This window comes from Otolemur garnettii, unplaced genomic scaffold (genome assembly GCF_000181295.1).
Source record: "Otolemur garnettii isolate 467f Iridium unplaced genomic scaffold, OtoGar3 scaffold00049, whole genome shotgun sequence".
In the NCBI taxonomy this organism is placed as follows: domain Eukaryota; kingdom Metazoa; phylum Chordata; class Mammalia; order Primates; family Galagidae; genus Otolemur; species Otolemur garnettii.
The window spans coordinates 4,478,948-4,491,893 of NW_003852444.1; the positions used below are offsets into that span (position 1 = coordinate 4,478,948).

The 12,946-nt window shown below is 45.3% G+C and overlaps 1 protein-coding gene and 1 pseudogene across 1 annotated transcript in view; both read left to right on the top strand.

Moving 5' to 3' along the window:
* SLC37A3 (solute carrier family 37 member 3) overlaps positions 1–12,946 on the top strand; it is a 54,873-nt gene that overhangs the window by 12,535 nt on the left and 29,392 nt on the right. The window contains exons 4-6 of the mRNA XM_003791570.3: positions 1,162–1,254; positions 6,648–6,731; positions 9,468–9,613. Coding sequence (XP_003791618.1) covers positions 1,162–1,254; positions 6,648–6,731; positions 9,468–9,613 — 323 coding nt within the window. The remainder of the gene's footprint in view (positions 1–1,161; positions 1,255–6,647; positions 6,732–9,467; positions 9,614–12,946) is intronic.
* LOC111725858 overlaps positions 9,727–12,946 on the top strand; it is a 4,193-nt pseudogene continuing 973 nt past the window's right edge.

Consider the following 12,946-nt stretch of genomic DNA (forward strand, 5'->3'; position numbering starts at 1 on the left):
GGGTCCGGGCTGGGGATTCGAACCCGCCACCTTAGGTGTACGTGGCTGGCGCCCTAGCTGGTTGAGCTATAGGTGCCGAGCCAGCAACCTCAAACTCTTGGGCTTAAGTGATTTTCTTGCCTTCATGGAGCTTGAACCCACCAGCCTCCATGTATGTGGCTGGCCCTGTACCCACTGTGCTACGGATGCCACGCTTGTAGCTCAGTGGTTACGGTGTCAGCCACATGTACTGGGGTTCGTGGGTTTGAACCCAGCCCGGGCCTGCTAAACAACCATGACAACAACAACAAAATAGCCAGGCATTGTGGCGGGTGCCTGTAGTCCCAGCTACTAGGGAGGCTGAGGTAAGAGAATCACTTGAGCCCACGAAGTTGAGGTTGCTATGAGCTATGACACCATGGCACTCTACCAAGGGTGACATAGTGAGACTCTGTCTCAAAAAAAATAGAAAAACTGAGGCAAGAGAATTGCTTGAGCCCAAGCATTTGACGTTGCTATGAGCTATGATGCTACGGCACTCTACCAAGGGTGACAAAGTGAGACTCTATTCTAAAATAAATAGTTTTGACCTTGTAGACCCACTTGCAGAAAGGCTCTTGAAGCACTTTCCCTCCCCACCTTGTTCCCTAGACCACTGTGGGAGAGCTATGATCTGTACCCCATAAGTGTGCACAATTATTATGTGTCAATTAAAAATAATAAAAGCAAAAAAATAAGAAATGAGTATACTAGTTAGGAACTTTATAAATGTATTTGAAGTAAAAGTTGGTCTTTAGACCGGGCCTAGAGGCTCATACCTGTAATCCTAGCACTTTGGGAGGCTGAGGCAGGAGGATTACTAAGCCAGGAGCCTGAGCAAGAGCAAAGACTCCATCTCTACAAAAAATAGGAAAAATTAGTCCAGTGTGGTGACAGCCACTTACAGTCTCAGCTCCTTAGGAGGCTAAGGCAGGAGGATCACTTGATCTCAGGAGTCAGAGATTGCAGTGAGCTATGATGACTGTACTATAGCCTGTGTGACAGAGTGAGACACTTGTCTCCAAAAAAAATAAAAAATTATCTCTACTATACTGATCTTTTCAAAGTGTTTGTGAAGGGGATTTGAGAAACAAAGCACTAGCAGATACCAGCAGGGATTGACTGGTTCTCATATTTCTGTAGATCTGGAACAGCAACCATTTGTTTCCTAGTGCAGAGGAAGCTACTCTTTTCCTTGGGACCCTGGATACCATTTTCCTCTTCTCCTATGCTGTGGTAAGTTTTGTTTTATTTTATTTCATTTTTTTGATAATCAGGCCTGGGCTGGGTTTGAACCTGCCACCCCTGGTGCACAAGGCCAATGCTCTAACCATTGAGCTACAGGCAACCTGTGGTAAGTTTTAGAACTCTAGGATTTTTTTTTTTTTTTTTTGAGACAGAGCCTCAAGCTATCTCCCTGGGTAGAGTGCTGTGGCATCACAGTTCATAGCAACCTCCAGCTCCTGGGTTCAAGTGATTCTCCTGCCTCCACTTCCCAAGTAACTGGGTCTACAGGCACCCACCACAATGCCTGGCTATTTTTTTGGTTGCAGCTGTCATTGTTGTTTGGCGGGCCCGGGCTGGATTCGAATCAGCCAGCTCAGGTATATGTGGCTGGCGCCTTGGCCGCTTGAGCCACAGGCGCCAAGCTGAGAATTTCTGGGATTTTTAAGTTGAGGAAAAAGTATAAAAGCTAATGACTCTAAACCTTATGAAGTTTGTCAGAGATTTTGAATTTGCTGACTGAGTTCAGTGGTTTTGAAGCATTTCATGTCCTTCCTATTCATTTGATAAACGTTTATTGAGTATTTGGCAAGTATCATGAGGAATTTATCATGAATGATACAAAAAATTCCTACTTTTATAAAACTTATGTTCACAAAATGCTATAAATAAATATAGACAAGCTCTGTAAGTTGACCTCCCAAGGGACTGTAATAAACTGCCCAGTATACAGAGGCGGTCAGCATAAGGGACTAGGCCTATTGTACTGATAGGTACATGTGATGTATGTCCCATCTGTGACTATCAGGTCACGTTGAGGTGGTTGATGTAGGGAGGTGTTAACTATTAAGGTTCTACTGTATACTGTCTTTGGGGGGGGGGGTGTTTTTGTTTTTGAGACAGCCTCAGGCTGTCCCCCTGGGTTGAGTGCTATGGGATCACAGCTCACAGCAACCTCCAACTCCTGGGCTCAAGCGAGTCTCCTGCCTCAGTAGCTCTCCCAAGTAGCTGGGACCACAGGCGCCCGCCACAGCACCCGGCTACTTTTTGGTTGCAGTTGTCATGGTTGTTTGGCAGGCCCAGGCTGGATACGATCCCACCACCTTAGGTGTATGTGGCTGGTGCCTTAGCCACTTGAGCCACAGGGGCCAAGCCGGTACACTGTATTTTTGATGGTGATAAGGTGGTAAGTGCTACGGAGCTCTACTTTTGTAGAGCAGGGACAGGGGACTAAATAGGCTTGGGTGGGGGTGTAGAGAGCTCTCCCAGATGGCTGGGGAAAATGGCGTAAGGGAGGATGTTTGAGGTAGAGTAAGGTCGGTATGGCTGGAATAGAGTTGCTGGATGCGAGGCTGAGAGGTGATGGGGTTAGGTCAGTAGGGTTCTGGCTCCTTTTGTGGGGCTCTGGCTTTAACCCTGAGTGAGATGGGACTTGCTGGAAGGTTTTTCACAGAGTGACATCTGACTTGGATCTGGACAGGCGTACTTGTCACTCTGAGAGATAAGGCAAGGATGGAGGAGGAATTGGGAGACAAGTTTGGTTCTTGCTGTCTCAAAGGGAAGTGTGGTGGTTGGGTCCAGGCTTACAGTAATGGGATGGGGGAAGGAGATTTTAGCTGTGTTTCGCAGATAAAGCCAATAGTATTTTTTTCCTATTGACAGTGGAATATAAGAGAAGCACATCAAAGAAAACTCTAAGGTGAAAGTGTCGGCTTGGTGCCTGTGGCTCAAGTGGCTAAGGCGCCAGCCACATACACCTAAGGTGGCGGGTTTGAATCCAGTCCAGGCCCCGCAAACAACAATGACGGCTGCAACCAAAAAATAGCCGGGCATTATGGTGGGCACCTGTGGTCCCAGCTACTTGGGAGGCTGAGGCTGGAGACTCGCTTGAGCCCAGGAGTTGGAGGTTGCTGTGAGCTGTGATGCCATGGCACTCTACCCAGGGGGACAGCTTGAGGCTCTGTCTAAAAAAAAAAAAAAAAAGTGAAAGTGTCAGGGCTGAGCAGAAGACTATGAGAAGAGAAAGCCTTGGAGGAATCCCTTTTGGACATGTCGCATTTGAGATGCCTGTTTTGCCTTAGTGATAAAGAGCAGATCCTTCGTCATATGAGCCTAGAGTTGAAGGGAGAGGGGTCCAGGCTGGAGATACAAATTTCACAGTCCTTGGCATGTGGATGGCAAATGAAATTATCAAGACAATAGGTGAGGACAGAGAAGAGGTGTGAGGACTGAGCCCTGGAGCTTCCAGTCTTTCGAGGTGGGGCTGAGAAATGGGTGGGGAGGCTGAGATGAATAGGAAGGAGGCAGAGACGGAGAGGGTGGTGTGCTGGGCAGTACGGACAGGGTGAGGGAAAGGTCAGTGTCTGCAGTAGTGTCAGATTGGGCAGCAAATGTCTCTGTAGGAACATGTATGGTGGCTGCCACATTAGAGTTGAGGGGCTGATGGTGGCAACAGCTGGAACCATGGATAGTGAGGAGTTTCCTTTTCTCCCTAAGCATCTTTTTTTTTTTTTTTAATTTTTTTTCTACCTCTTTTTTTTGAGACAGAGCCTCAAGCTGTCTTCCTGGGTAGAGTGCTATGGCATCATAGCTCACAGCAACCTCCAAATCCTGGGCTCAAGTGATTCTCCTGCCTCCGCCTCCCAAGTAGCTGGGATTACAGGCACCCACCACAGTACCTGGCTGTTTTTTTGGTTGCAGCCGTCATTGTTGTTTGGTGGGCCTGGGCTGGATTCAGACCAGCCAGCTCAGGTGTATGTGGCTGGCACCTTAGCCACTTGAGCCACAGGCACCAAGCCATCTCCCTAAGCGTCTTATGTCCTATATTTAAAGTTTTTTCATTTATAAAAACCTTTTAATTAGATTGTCCAGGCAATGTGAAATACTAGGTGGAGGTCCCCAAGTTATCCCTAAATAAGTGCTTATTTGGGTAATTTTAGGGTATCTTTTCTTCAAAAAGGAACTTACAGAAACAATAGAAATGGGTTTTAGATCATTTATTTAGCCTGGCTTCTTGCCTTGCACACTTTCTGTACATGATTCTGATGTGGAGTCATTGGGCTTTGGCTAGAGCCCTTCTAGTGATGGGTGCTTGTTTCTCTTTGAGCCACTGGGTCCCTTCAGGGGCTATTTTAAGAGGCAGTATAGTTTAGTGGAAAGATCAACTCTGTCGTGGCTAACTAGCTGTGTTAAACTTGGTTTTGAAATGGAATTTAACCTTTTTTTGATGTTTAGTTTCCTCATCTGTAACACCTACCTTAGGATGAAATAGAGGAAAGATAATTGCCAGGAAAAATCAAAATTCTTCCTCTTGAGTGGCATTTCCTTCTGTGACATCCAGGCCTTTTGCGTTTTGGAGCATCACAGAATGAATGCATTCCCTCATCTGAAATAGAATTGGGAGATTTTTTTTTCTTCTTTCTTTGTTATAGGGTAAGACTGTGGAGGGGAGAAGCTAGGGAATATTGGAGCAGTCTATTTTAATGCTTGCTGCTTCTTTTGAGGATGGGGAAGCTTAATGATAACCAGAGAGAAACATTTATAGTGATATCATCTAAATTCCTCTATAGTCAATTTATTAGAAATACTTGGTCCTCATCTAAGTCAAGACATTTAATTCATTTTATATATTTGTGGAAGAAACCTAATGAATGCTGCCCTTTAGGTCTTCAGTTTTCCTTCACGCCATGAGCTCAGTGGGTTTGTGTGTGTGTGTGTGTGTGTGTGTGTGTTTTCAGTTTTTGGCCGGGGCTGAGTTTGAACCCGTCACCTCTGGCATATGGGGCCTGCACCCTACTCCTTTGCGCCACAGGCACTGCCCTTGTTTTTTTTTGAGACGGAGTCTCACTATGTCACCCTCAGTAGAGTGTCGTAGTGTCACAGCTCACAGCAACCTCCAACTTTTGATCTTAAGCTATTCTCTTGCCTCAGCTTCCCAAGTAGCTGGGACTACAGGCAGATCTCAGCGTTTTAATTCCTGTCACTCAGTGGGAGGGGAGCAGAAGGCAGAATGTTTATACTACTCTCCAACTGATTGTTGTCCCTGCCTTCTTCCTCTTCTTGCCTTGGGAAATAGTGAAACCCAAGGGTCAGATTAAATAGGCAGCAGGTGTACCCTAGAAACTTCTGTTCTACTTCTTATAAGGTAGGAGCTGAACCTGTAGGACATGCAGTAACGCATCTTAACTCCTCATGCACATGGCTAAGAGGGATCTCTTTGAGAAATCTTTTTTTGTTTTTTTTTGAGACAGAGCCTCAAGCTATCACCCTGGGTAGAGTGCTGTGGCATCATAGCTCACAGCAACCTCAAACTCCTGGGCTCAAGCGATTCTCCTGCCTCCAACTCCCAAGTAGCTGGTACTACAGGTGCCTGCTAAAACACCCAGCCATTTTTTGGTTGCAGCCATCATTGTTGTTTGGCAGGCCCTGGGCTGGATTCAAACTGCCAGCTCAGGTGTATGTGGCTGGTGCCTTAGCCGCTTGAGCCACAGGCGCCTAGCCAGTCTTTGAGAAATCTTTTTTTTTGAGACAGAGCCTCAAGCTCTCCCCCTAGGTAGAGTACTGTGGCATCACGGCTCACAGCAAACTCCAACTCCTGGGCTCAAGCGAGTCTCCTGCTTAAGCCTCCCAAGTAGCTGGGACCACAGGCGCCTGCCACAACGCCCGGCCATTTTGTTTGGTTGCAGCCATCATTGTTGTTTTGGTGGGCCCGGGCTGGATTCAAACCCTCCACCTTAGGTATATGTGGCTGGCACCTTAGCCACTTGAGCCACAGGTGCTGAGCCTAAGAAATCTTGTAAGTAAAGTTTAGGAATTAATCTATTCTAGAAAATGAGATGTATTTGTGTGTTTGTTTATTAGAGTTATTTTTTTTGAGACAGAGTTTCACTATGTCACCTTGGTAGAGTGCTATGGCATCACAGCTCACAGCAACCTGCAAATCTTGGGCTTAAGTGATTCTTTTGCCTCAGCCTCCCAAATAGCTGGGATTACAGGTGCCCGCCACAATGCCTGGCCATTTTCTTTGTGTGTGTGTCAGGCCTGGGCTACATTCGAACCCGCCAGCTCCAGCGTATGTGGCTAATGCCCTAGCTGCTGAGCTACATGTGCCAAACCAATTATTAGAGTTATTCTTATGTGATTTTGTTTGTTTTCATTCAGGGAATCAAGTAAAACTAAAGTTTGCTCTGAATTATGGTGTCCTTGCAGTATAGTGCACAGAAGCTCATTGCTGTTTCATGAAGCATTTGTGAAACTCATATAAATAGCTAGTCTAAGCATGTGAATAAGATAGAATTTTAAATAATTTTAATGTTTTGTTTGCCTCATTTGCTTTGCAATGCATGTTACTTTTTTCAGACTGTGTTATTATTTAAAGCTGTAAAAGTTAAACTCTTCATTTTTAGGGCCTTTTCATCAGTGGCATTGTTGGGGATCGGCTGAATCTGCGATGGGTTCTGTCTTTTGGCATGTGTTCTTCTGCATTGGTGGTAAGTTGGAAAGGTGTTACAATTATTATTATTTTGGCCAGGTATTTTAGAATCCAGATAATCCCCCTTCTTCTCTATAAAGGATAGAACAGTAAAATTTTTTCATGTTCTAATCCCTTGTTTGCCTTTTCACTCAGCTGAGCTTTTTAAAATTACAACTCTGGTCAGGTCCTTTCCTTGACTGTCAGGCACCAGCAAAGTCTAATATTAACATATAGTCTGAATAAATAGCATGGCATCTAGCACTCTCTGGAACCTGGGCCCAGCTAGTCTTTACAATCACATTTGTCTCTCTGCTTCCCAAACAAGATGACTTTCTGTGCCCCTAACGTGCTGCTCTCTCCTACCTCAGTGCTTTGTTCCTGCTGGTTTCCTGTCCCGCCTCACTATATCCTTCACATCATTGACCAAGCAACACCTCTCTCAGAATGCCTGACCTTGGTGACCCCTCTTCTGAGCTATTATGCCTGTGTTTTTCTTTGTAGGCATTTTTTTCTTTTCTTTTTTGAGACAGAGCCTCAAGCTGTCACCCTGGATAGAGTGCTGTGGCATCACAGCTCACAGCAACCTCCAGCTCTTGGGCTTAGGTGATTCTCTTGCCTCAGCCTCCCAAGTAGCTGGGACTATAGGTGCCCACCACAACACCCGGCTATTTTTTGTTGCCGTTTGGCCACGGTGGGGTTTGAACCTACCACCCTTGGTTTATGGGGCCGGTGCCCTACCCACTGAGTCACAGGTGCCTCCCACTTTGCAGACATTTGAAATTGCCACTCAGCCTAGTTATTTCTGTCTCAGTCTTGCTTTCCCAGGAGTGGGTAGCATGGTGGTTAAGATCGCAGATTCCCTAGACTGGAATAGCCTGTGTTTCTTTTCCTCTTCTGTAGTTTTCTAGCTTATGACTTCCCTGTACTTCAGCTTCTTCATTTGGAAAAGACGATATGCATGTTACCTTCTCATAGGGTTGTAGTGAGAATTATATGAGTTTCTATATATGAGGTATTTGGAACAATGCCTGGCATGTTAAGTGCTGTGTAGGGCAAGGTCCATATCTCCTTTATCTTTATTTACTTATAGGCTCCTAGTAAGGAATTTTTGTTGATTGAATGAGACTGTGGGGTTTAGTTAGATCTTCATTTATTACTTTTTCAGTGTGTACCATTTAAATACAGGAAAACCCTGTTTATCCTTTAAATTTTAGAGATTGGAGTGCTTTATAAGCTGCCCAGCCAAGCACATATATACATACTATTTTTTAACCGTATATATACATTTCCTTGTTTTTAATTTAAAAAAAAATGGCAGTATGGGCCAGGGACAGTAGCTAACACCTGTAGTCCCAGCACTCTGGGAGGTGGAGGTGGGAGGAACAGTTAGGTCAGGAGTTTGATGCTAGACTAAGCAAGAGTGAGACCCCCATCTCTACTAAACATAGAAAAATTAGCTGGGTGTTGTGGCAGGCACTTGTAGTCCCAGCTACTTGGGAGGCTGAGGCAGGAAGGTCACTTGAAGCCAGGGGTTTTAGGTTGCTGTGAGCTAGGTAATGCCATGGCATTCTAGCCTAGGCAACAGAAGGAAGCTCTGTCTCAAAAAACAGAAAACAAAAAACAAAAAATTGAAGTGTGTTGGTTCGGCGCTCATAGCTCAGTGGTTTGGGGGCCAGCCACATATACTGAGACAGGCTGGTTTGAACCTGGCCCCAGCCTACTAGACAATGACAACTACAACAAAAAAATAACCAGGTGTTGTGGGGGGGGGGCGCCTGTTATTCCAGCTACTTGGGAAGCTGAGGCAAGAGAATTGCTTAAGCCCAAGAGTTTGAGGTTGCTGTGAGCTGTGACACCATAGCACTCTACTGAGGGTGATAGTGTGAGAGTCTATTTAAAAAAAAAAAAAAAAAAGAAATTGAAGCGTGTATATAAACTCACCCTCTTTACTATATAATTCTGAGTTTCAAATCAGTGAGTATGGTTGTTTAGCTACCTCCCCTTTGGCCCAGCCTCTGGCAGCCATTGCCATTTTTCTGTCCTTAGAGTTTTGTTTATTTCAGAATATCTTATAACTAGAATCAGACAATATTATATATACTGTTTTTTAATCATGCAGAGTTTTCCCAGAATAGACTTTAGCTGCAAATAAAATGTCCACTTGAACAAAGTACCTGGAAAAAAGCAGCCACTTGATGAAAGCTACTAAATGATTTAGCAGATCCCAAGTTAGATAGATTGTACTTACACTAATTAACTTAGTAGCTGCAGTCATAACAGTGGCTAGCACTTACCTGGTGCCTTTACCCAGCACAGTGCCTGGTGCTGTTTGGAGGGAGTTTGCCCACAAGGGCTCATCCGTCCTCACAGTAGCCCTTTGGAGCTTGCCACTTCCCTCCACATCCATAGTCTGAGCGAGAGGAAGTGGAATTAGATATACAATGGGGCAAAAAATGGAGAATTAACTTTTTAGCATCAAAGATACAAATCGGAGGGCTGATAACTTAATGACAGTGTTATTCAACATTCTCGTCTCTCTGGGTCAGTGATGATCAGTCTTTGCCTCCTCAGTGCCGGCTGAGCAAGAAGGAGCATTGTAACAGTCAGTCACATGTCTCTTAGGCACTTGCTGTTTGAATATATAGTCTTCAGATAGTCCTTTTACTCAGAAACATAAGTGTAGCGGGCAGTTGAGTCTACTAAAAGTGTCTGTGGATGTCACATGTCCCTTTTTATTTCTTCCTTCTCTAAGGTATTTGTCTTTGGCACCCTCACAGAATGGCTGCATTTCTACAACAAATGGCTGTACTGCTGTCTGTGGATTGTGAACGGCCTGCTACAGTCCACTGGTTGGCCCTGTGTGGTTGCTGTGATGGGCAACTGGTTTGGGAAAGCTGGGTATGCCACTGCCTTCCTTTGATTTCTTTTTTTAAGTGGTTTAATAGACTTGGATTACTCAGATTTGTCGAAGTGAATTAACCTGATCCCATAGACCCTACCCACATACTCTTTGTATTTTAAAGAGTAATAATAGTTCTGGAGTGGGAAGGTTCACAGAGCTGCGTAGAGACTACAATGGACGATGAGCTTAAAAAGGACGTTCAACCCCCAAACCAGCAGCCAATGATATGTATCTGTGGAGAATGTCACACAGAAAATGAAATAAAATCCAGGGATCCAATCAGATGCAGAGAATGTGGATACAGAATAACGTACTAGAAAAGTACTAAAAGATTGGTGATTTTTTTTTTTGAGACAGAGTCTCACTCTGTTTCCCTCAGTAGAGTGCTGTGGTGTCACAGCTCACAGCAACCTCCAACTCTTGGGCTTACGTGATTTTCTCTGCTCAGTTTCCCAAGTATTTGGGACTACAAGCGCCCACCACAATGCCTGGCTATTTTTTGTTGTAGTTGCCACTATTGTTTTAGCTGGCCAGGGCTGGGTTTGAACCTGACACCCTCAGTGTATGGGGCCGGTGCCCTACCCACTGAGGCACAGGCACTGCCCAAAGATTGGTGTTTGGCTTTTTTTTTTTTTAGAGACAGAGTATTACTTTGTCACCCTTGGTAGAGTGCCATGGTGTCACAACTCACAGCAACCTCTAGCTCTTGGGCTTATGTGATTCTCTTGCCTTAGCCTCCCGAGTAACTGGGACTACAGGTGCTTGCCACAATGCCTGGCTATTTTTTGTTGCAGTTTGGTTGGGGCTGGGTTCGAACCCACCACCGTCGGTATATGGGGCCGGTGCCCCACCCACTGAGCCACAAGAGCCACCCAGATTAGTGGTTTTTGATGCCAGATGAAACGTGATTCAAACGTGAATTCAGAAGATTGTCTTCATTTATATTTGGATTTGCCCCATTAGTATTTCTCATTGTTGTGTATATATATTTCTGTTTAGCATAAGTAATACTCCCCACTTATCCTCAGGGGTTATTTTATTTTCCAAAACCCTCAGTGGATGTCTGAAACCTCAGATAGTACCAAACCCTATATACATTATGTTTTCCTGTGTGTACATATCTGTGATAAAATTTAATTTATAAATTGGGCACAGTAAGAGATTAACAACAATAATAAAACAGAACAATTATAACAACAACAAAAAGAAAGTAATAGTAGTTCTCGAAGAGATTTCACGTAAGCGTGTGTTGGAAATGGTGTGGGCCTTGGGGTGATCTAGCCCAGACGAGGATCATATTCAGATTCTGAGTGTGGACTAAGGCCAGAGGTCTCAAAGTTTTTTTTAAATGCATTGTCCCTTTATTTATTTATTTATTTTGAGACAGAGCCTCATGCTGTCACCCTAGGTAGAGTGCTGTGGTATCATAGCTCACAGCAACTTCCAACTCCTGGGCTCAAGTGATTCTTTTGCCTCAGCCTCCCAAGTAGCTGGGACTGCAGGCGTCCGCCACAACGCCTGGCTATTTTTTGGTTGCAGCCATTATTGTTGTTTGGCGGGCCCAGGCTGGATTTGAACCCACCAGCTTAGGTGTATGCGGCTGGCGCGGTAGCCGCTTGAGCCACAGGCGCCGAGCCTCATTGTCCCTTTAGAGAACCTTAAAATCTCATGTACCATCCATGCATCATGTGTCTTCCTTTGGGTTTACCTTCCTATTTATTTAATATATTTTATTTTATTTGTTTCTTTTTTTTTTTTTTTTTTTTTTTTGAGACAGAGCCTCAAGCTGTCCCCTGGGCAGAGTGCCGTGGCATTACAGCTCACAGCAACCTCCAACTCCTGGGCTCAAGCGAGTCTCCTGCCTCAGCCTCCCAAGTAGCTGGGACCACAGGCGCCCGCCACAACGCCCGGCTATTTTTTGGTTGCAGCCATTATTGTTGTTTGGCGGGCCCAGGCTGGATTTGAACCCACCAGCTTAGGTGTATGCGGCTGGCGCGGTAGCCGCTTGAGCCACAGGCGCCGAGCCTCATTGTCCCTTTAGAGAACCTTAAAATCTCATGTACCATCCATGCATCATGTGTCTTCCTTTGGGTTTACCTTCCTATTTATTTAATATATTTTATTTTATTTGTTTCTTTTTTTTTTTTTTTTTTTTTTTTTTAAACCTTAGTTATGGGCTCAGCGCCTGTGGCTCAAGCAGCTAAGGCACCAACCACATATACTTGAGCTGGCGGGTTCGAATCCAGTCCAGGCCCACCAAACAACAGTGACGGCTGCAACCAAAAATTAGCCAGGCATTGTGGCGGGGACCTGCAGTCCTAGCTACTTGGGAGGCAGAGGCAGGAGAATCGCTTGAGCCCAGGAGTTGGAGGTTGCTGTGAGCTGTGATGCCACAGCACTCCACCCAGGGTGACAGCTTGAGGCTCTGTCTCAAAAAAAAAACCAAAAAAAACCCCTTAGTCATGGGTGGCATCCGTAGCCCAGTGGTTATGGTGCCAGCCACGTACCTTGAGGGTGGCAGGTTAGAACCCGGCCAGGCTAGCTAAAACAACAATGACAACTGCAATAAAAAAATAGCCGGCATTGTGGTGGGCGCCTATAGTCCCAGCTACTTAGGAGGTTGAGGAAAGAGAATCACTTAAACCTAAGAGATAGAGGTTGCTGTGAGTTGTGATACCACAGCATTCTACCCAGGGGGACATAGTGAGACTCTGTCTCAAATTAAAAAAAAAAAACAAACCCTCAGTTACACTGGGGTTAAGTGTTGTGATGTTATAGCTCATAGCAACGTCAAAGTCTTGGACTTTAATAATCCTCTTGCCCCATCCTCCTAAGTAGCTGGGACTACAGGTGCCCCCTACAATGCCCTGCTAATTTTTTTATTTTCTCAGGCTGGTCTTGAACTCCTGAGCTCAAGCAATCCACCTGCCTGGGCCTCCCAGAGTTCTAGGATTACAGGTGTGAGCCACAATGCCTGTCTTAATTTATTTAGTTTTGAGACAGGATCTCATTCTACTGCCCAACTAGTGTAGTGGTGTTATCATAGCTGACTGCATCCTCAAAATCCTGGGCAAAGGCTTGGTGCCTGTGGCTCAAGTGGCTAAGGCGCCAGCCACATACATCTAAGGTGGCCGGTTCGAATCCAGCCTGAACTTGCCAAACAACAATGATGGCTGCAACCAAAAAAAATAGCCAGGCATTGTGGCAGGCACCTGTGGTCCCAGCTATTTGGGAGGGAGAGGCAGGAGACTCGCTTGAGCCCAGGAGTTGGAGGTTGCTGTGAGCTGTGATGCCATGGCACTCTACCCAGGGGGACAGCTTGAGGCTCT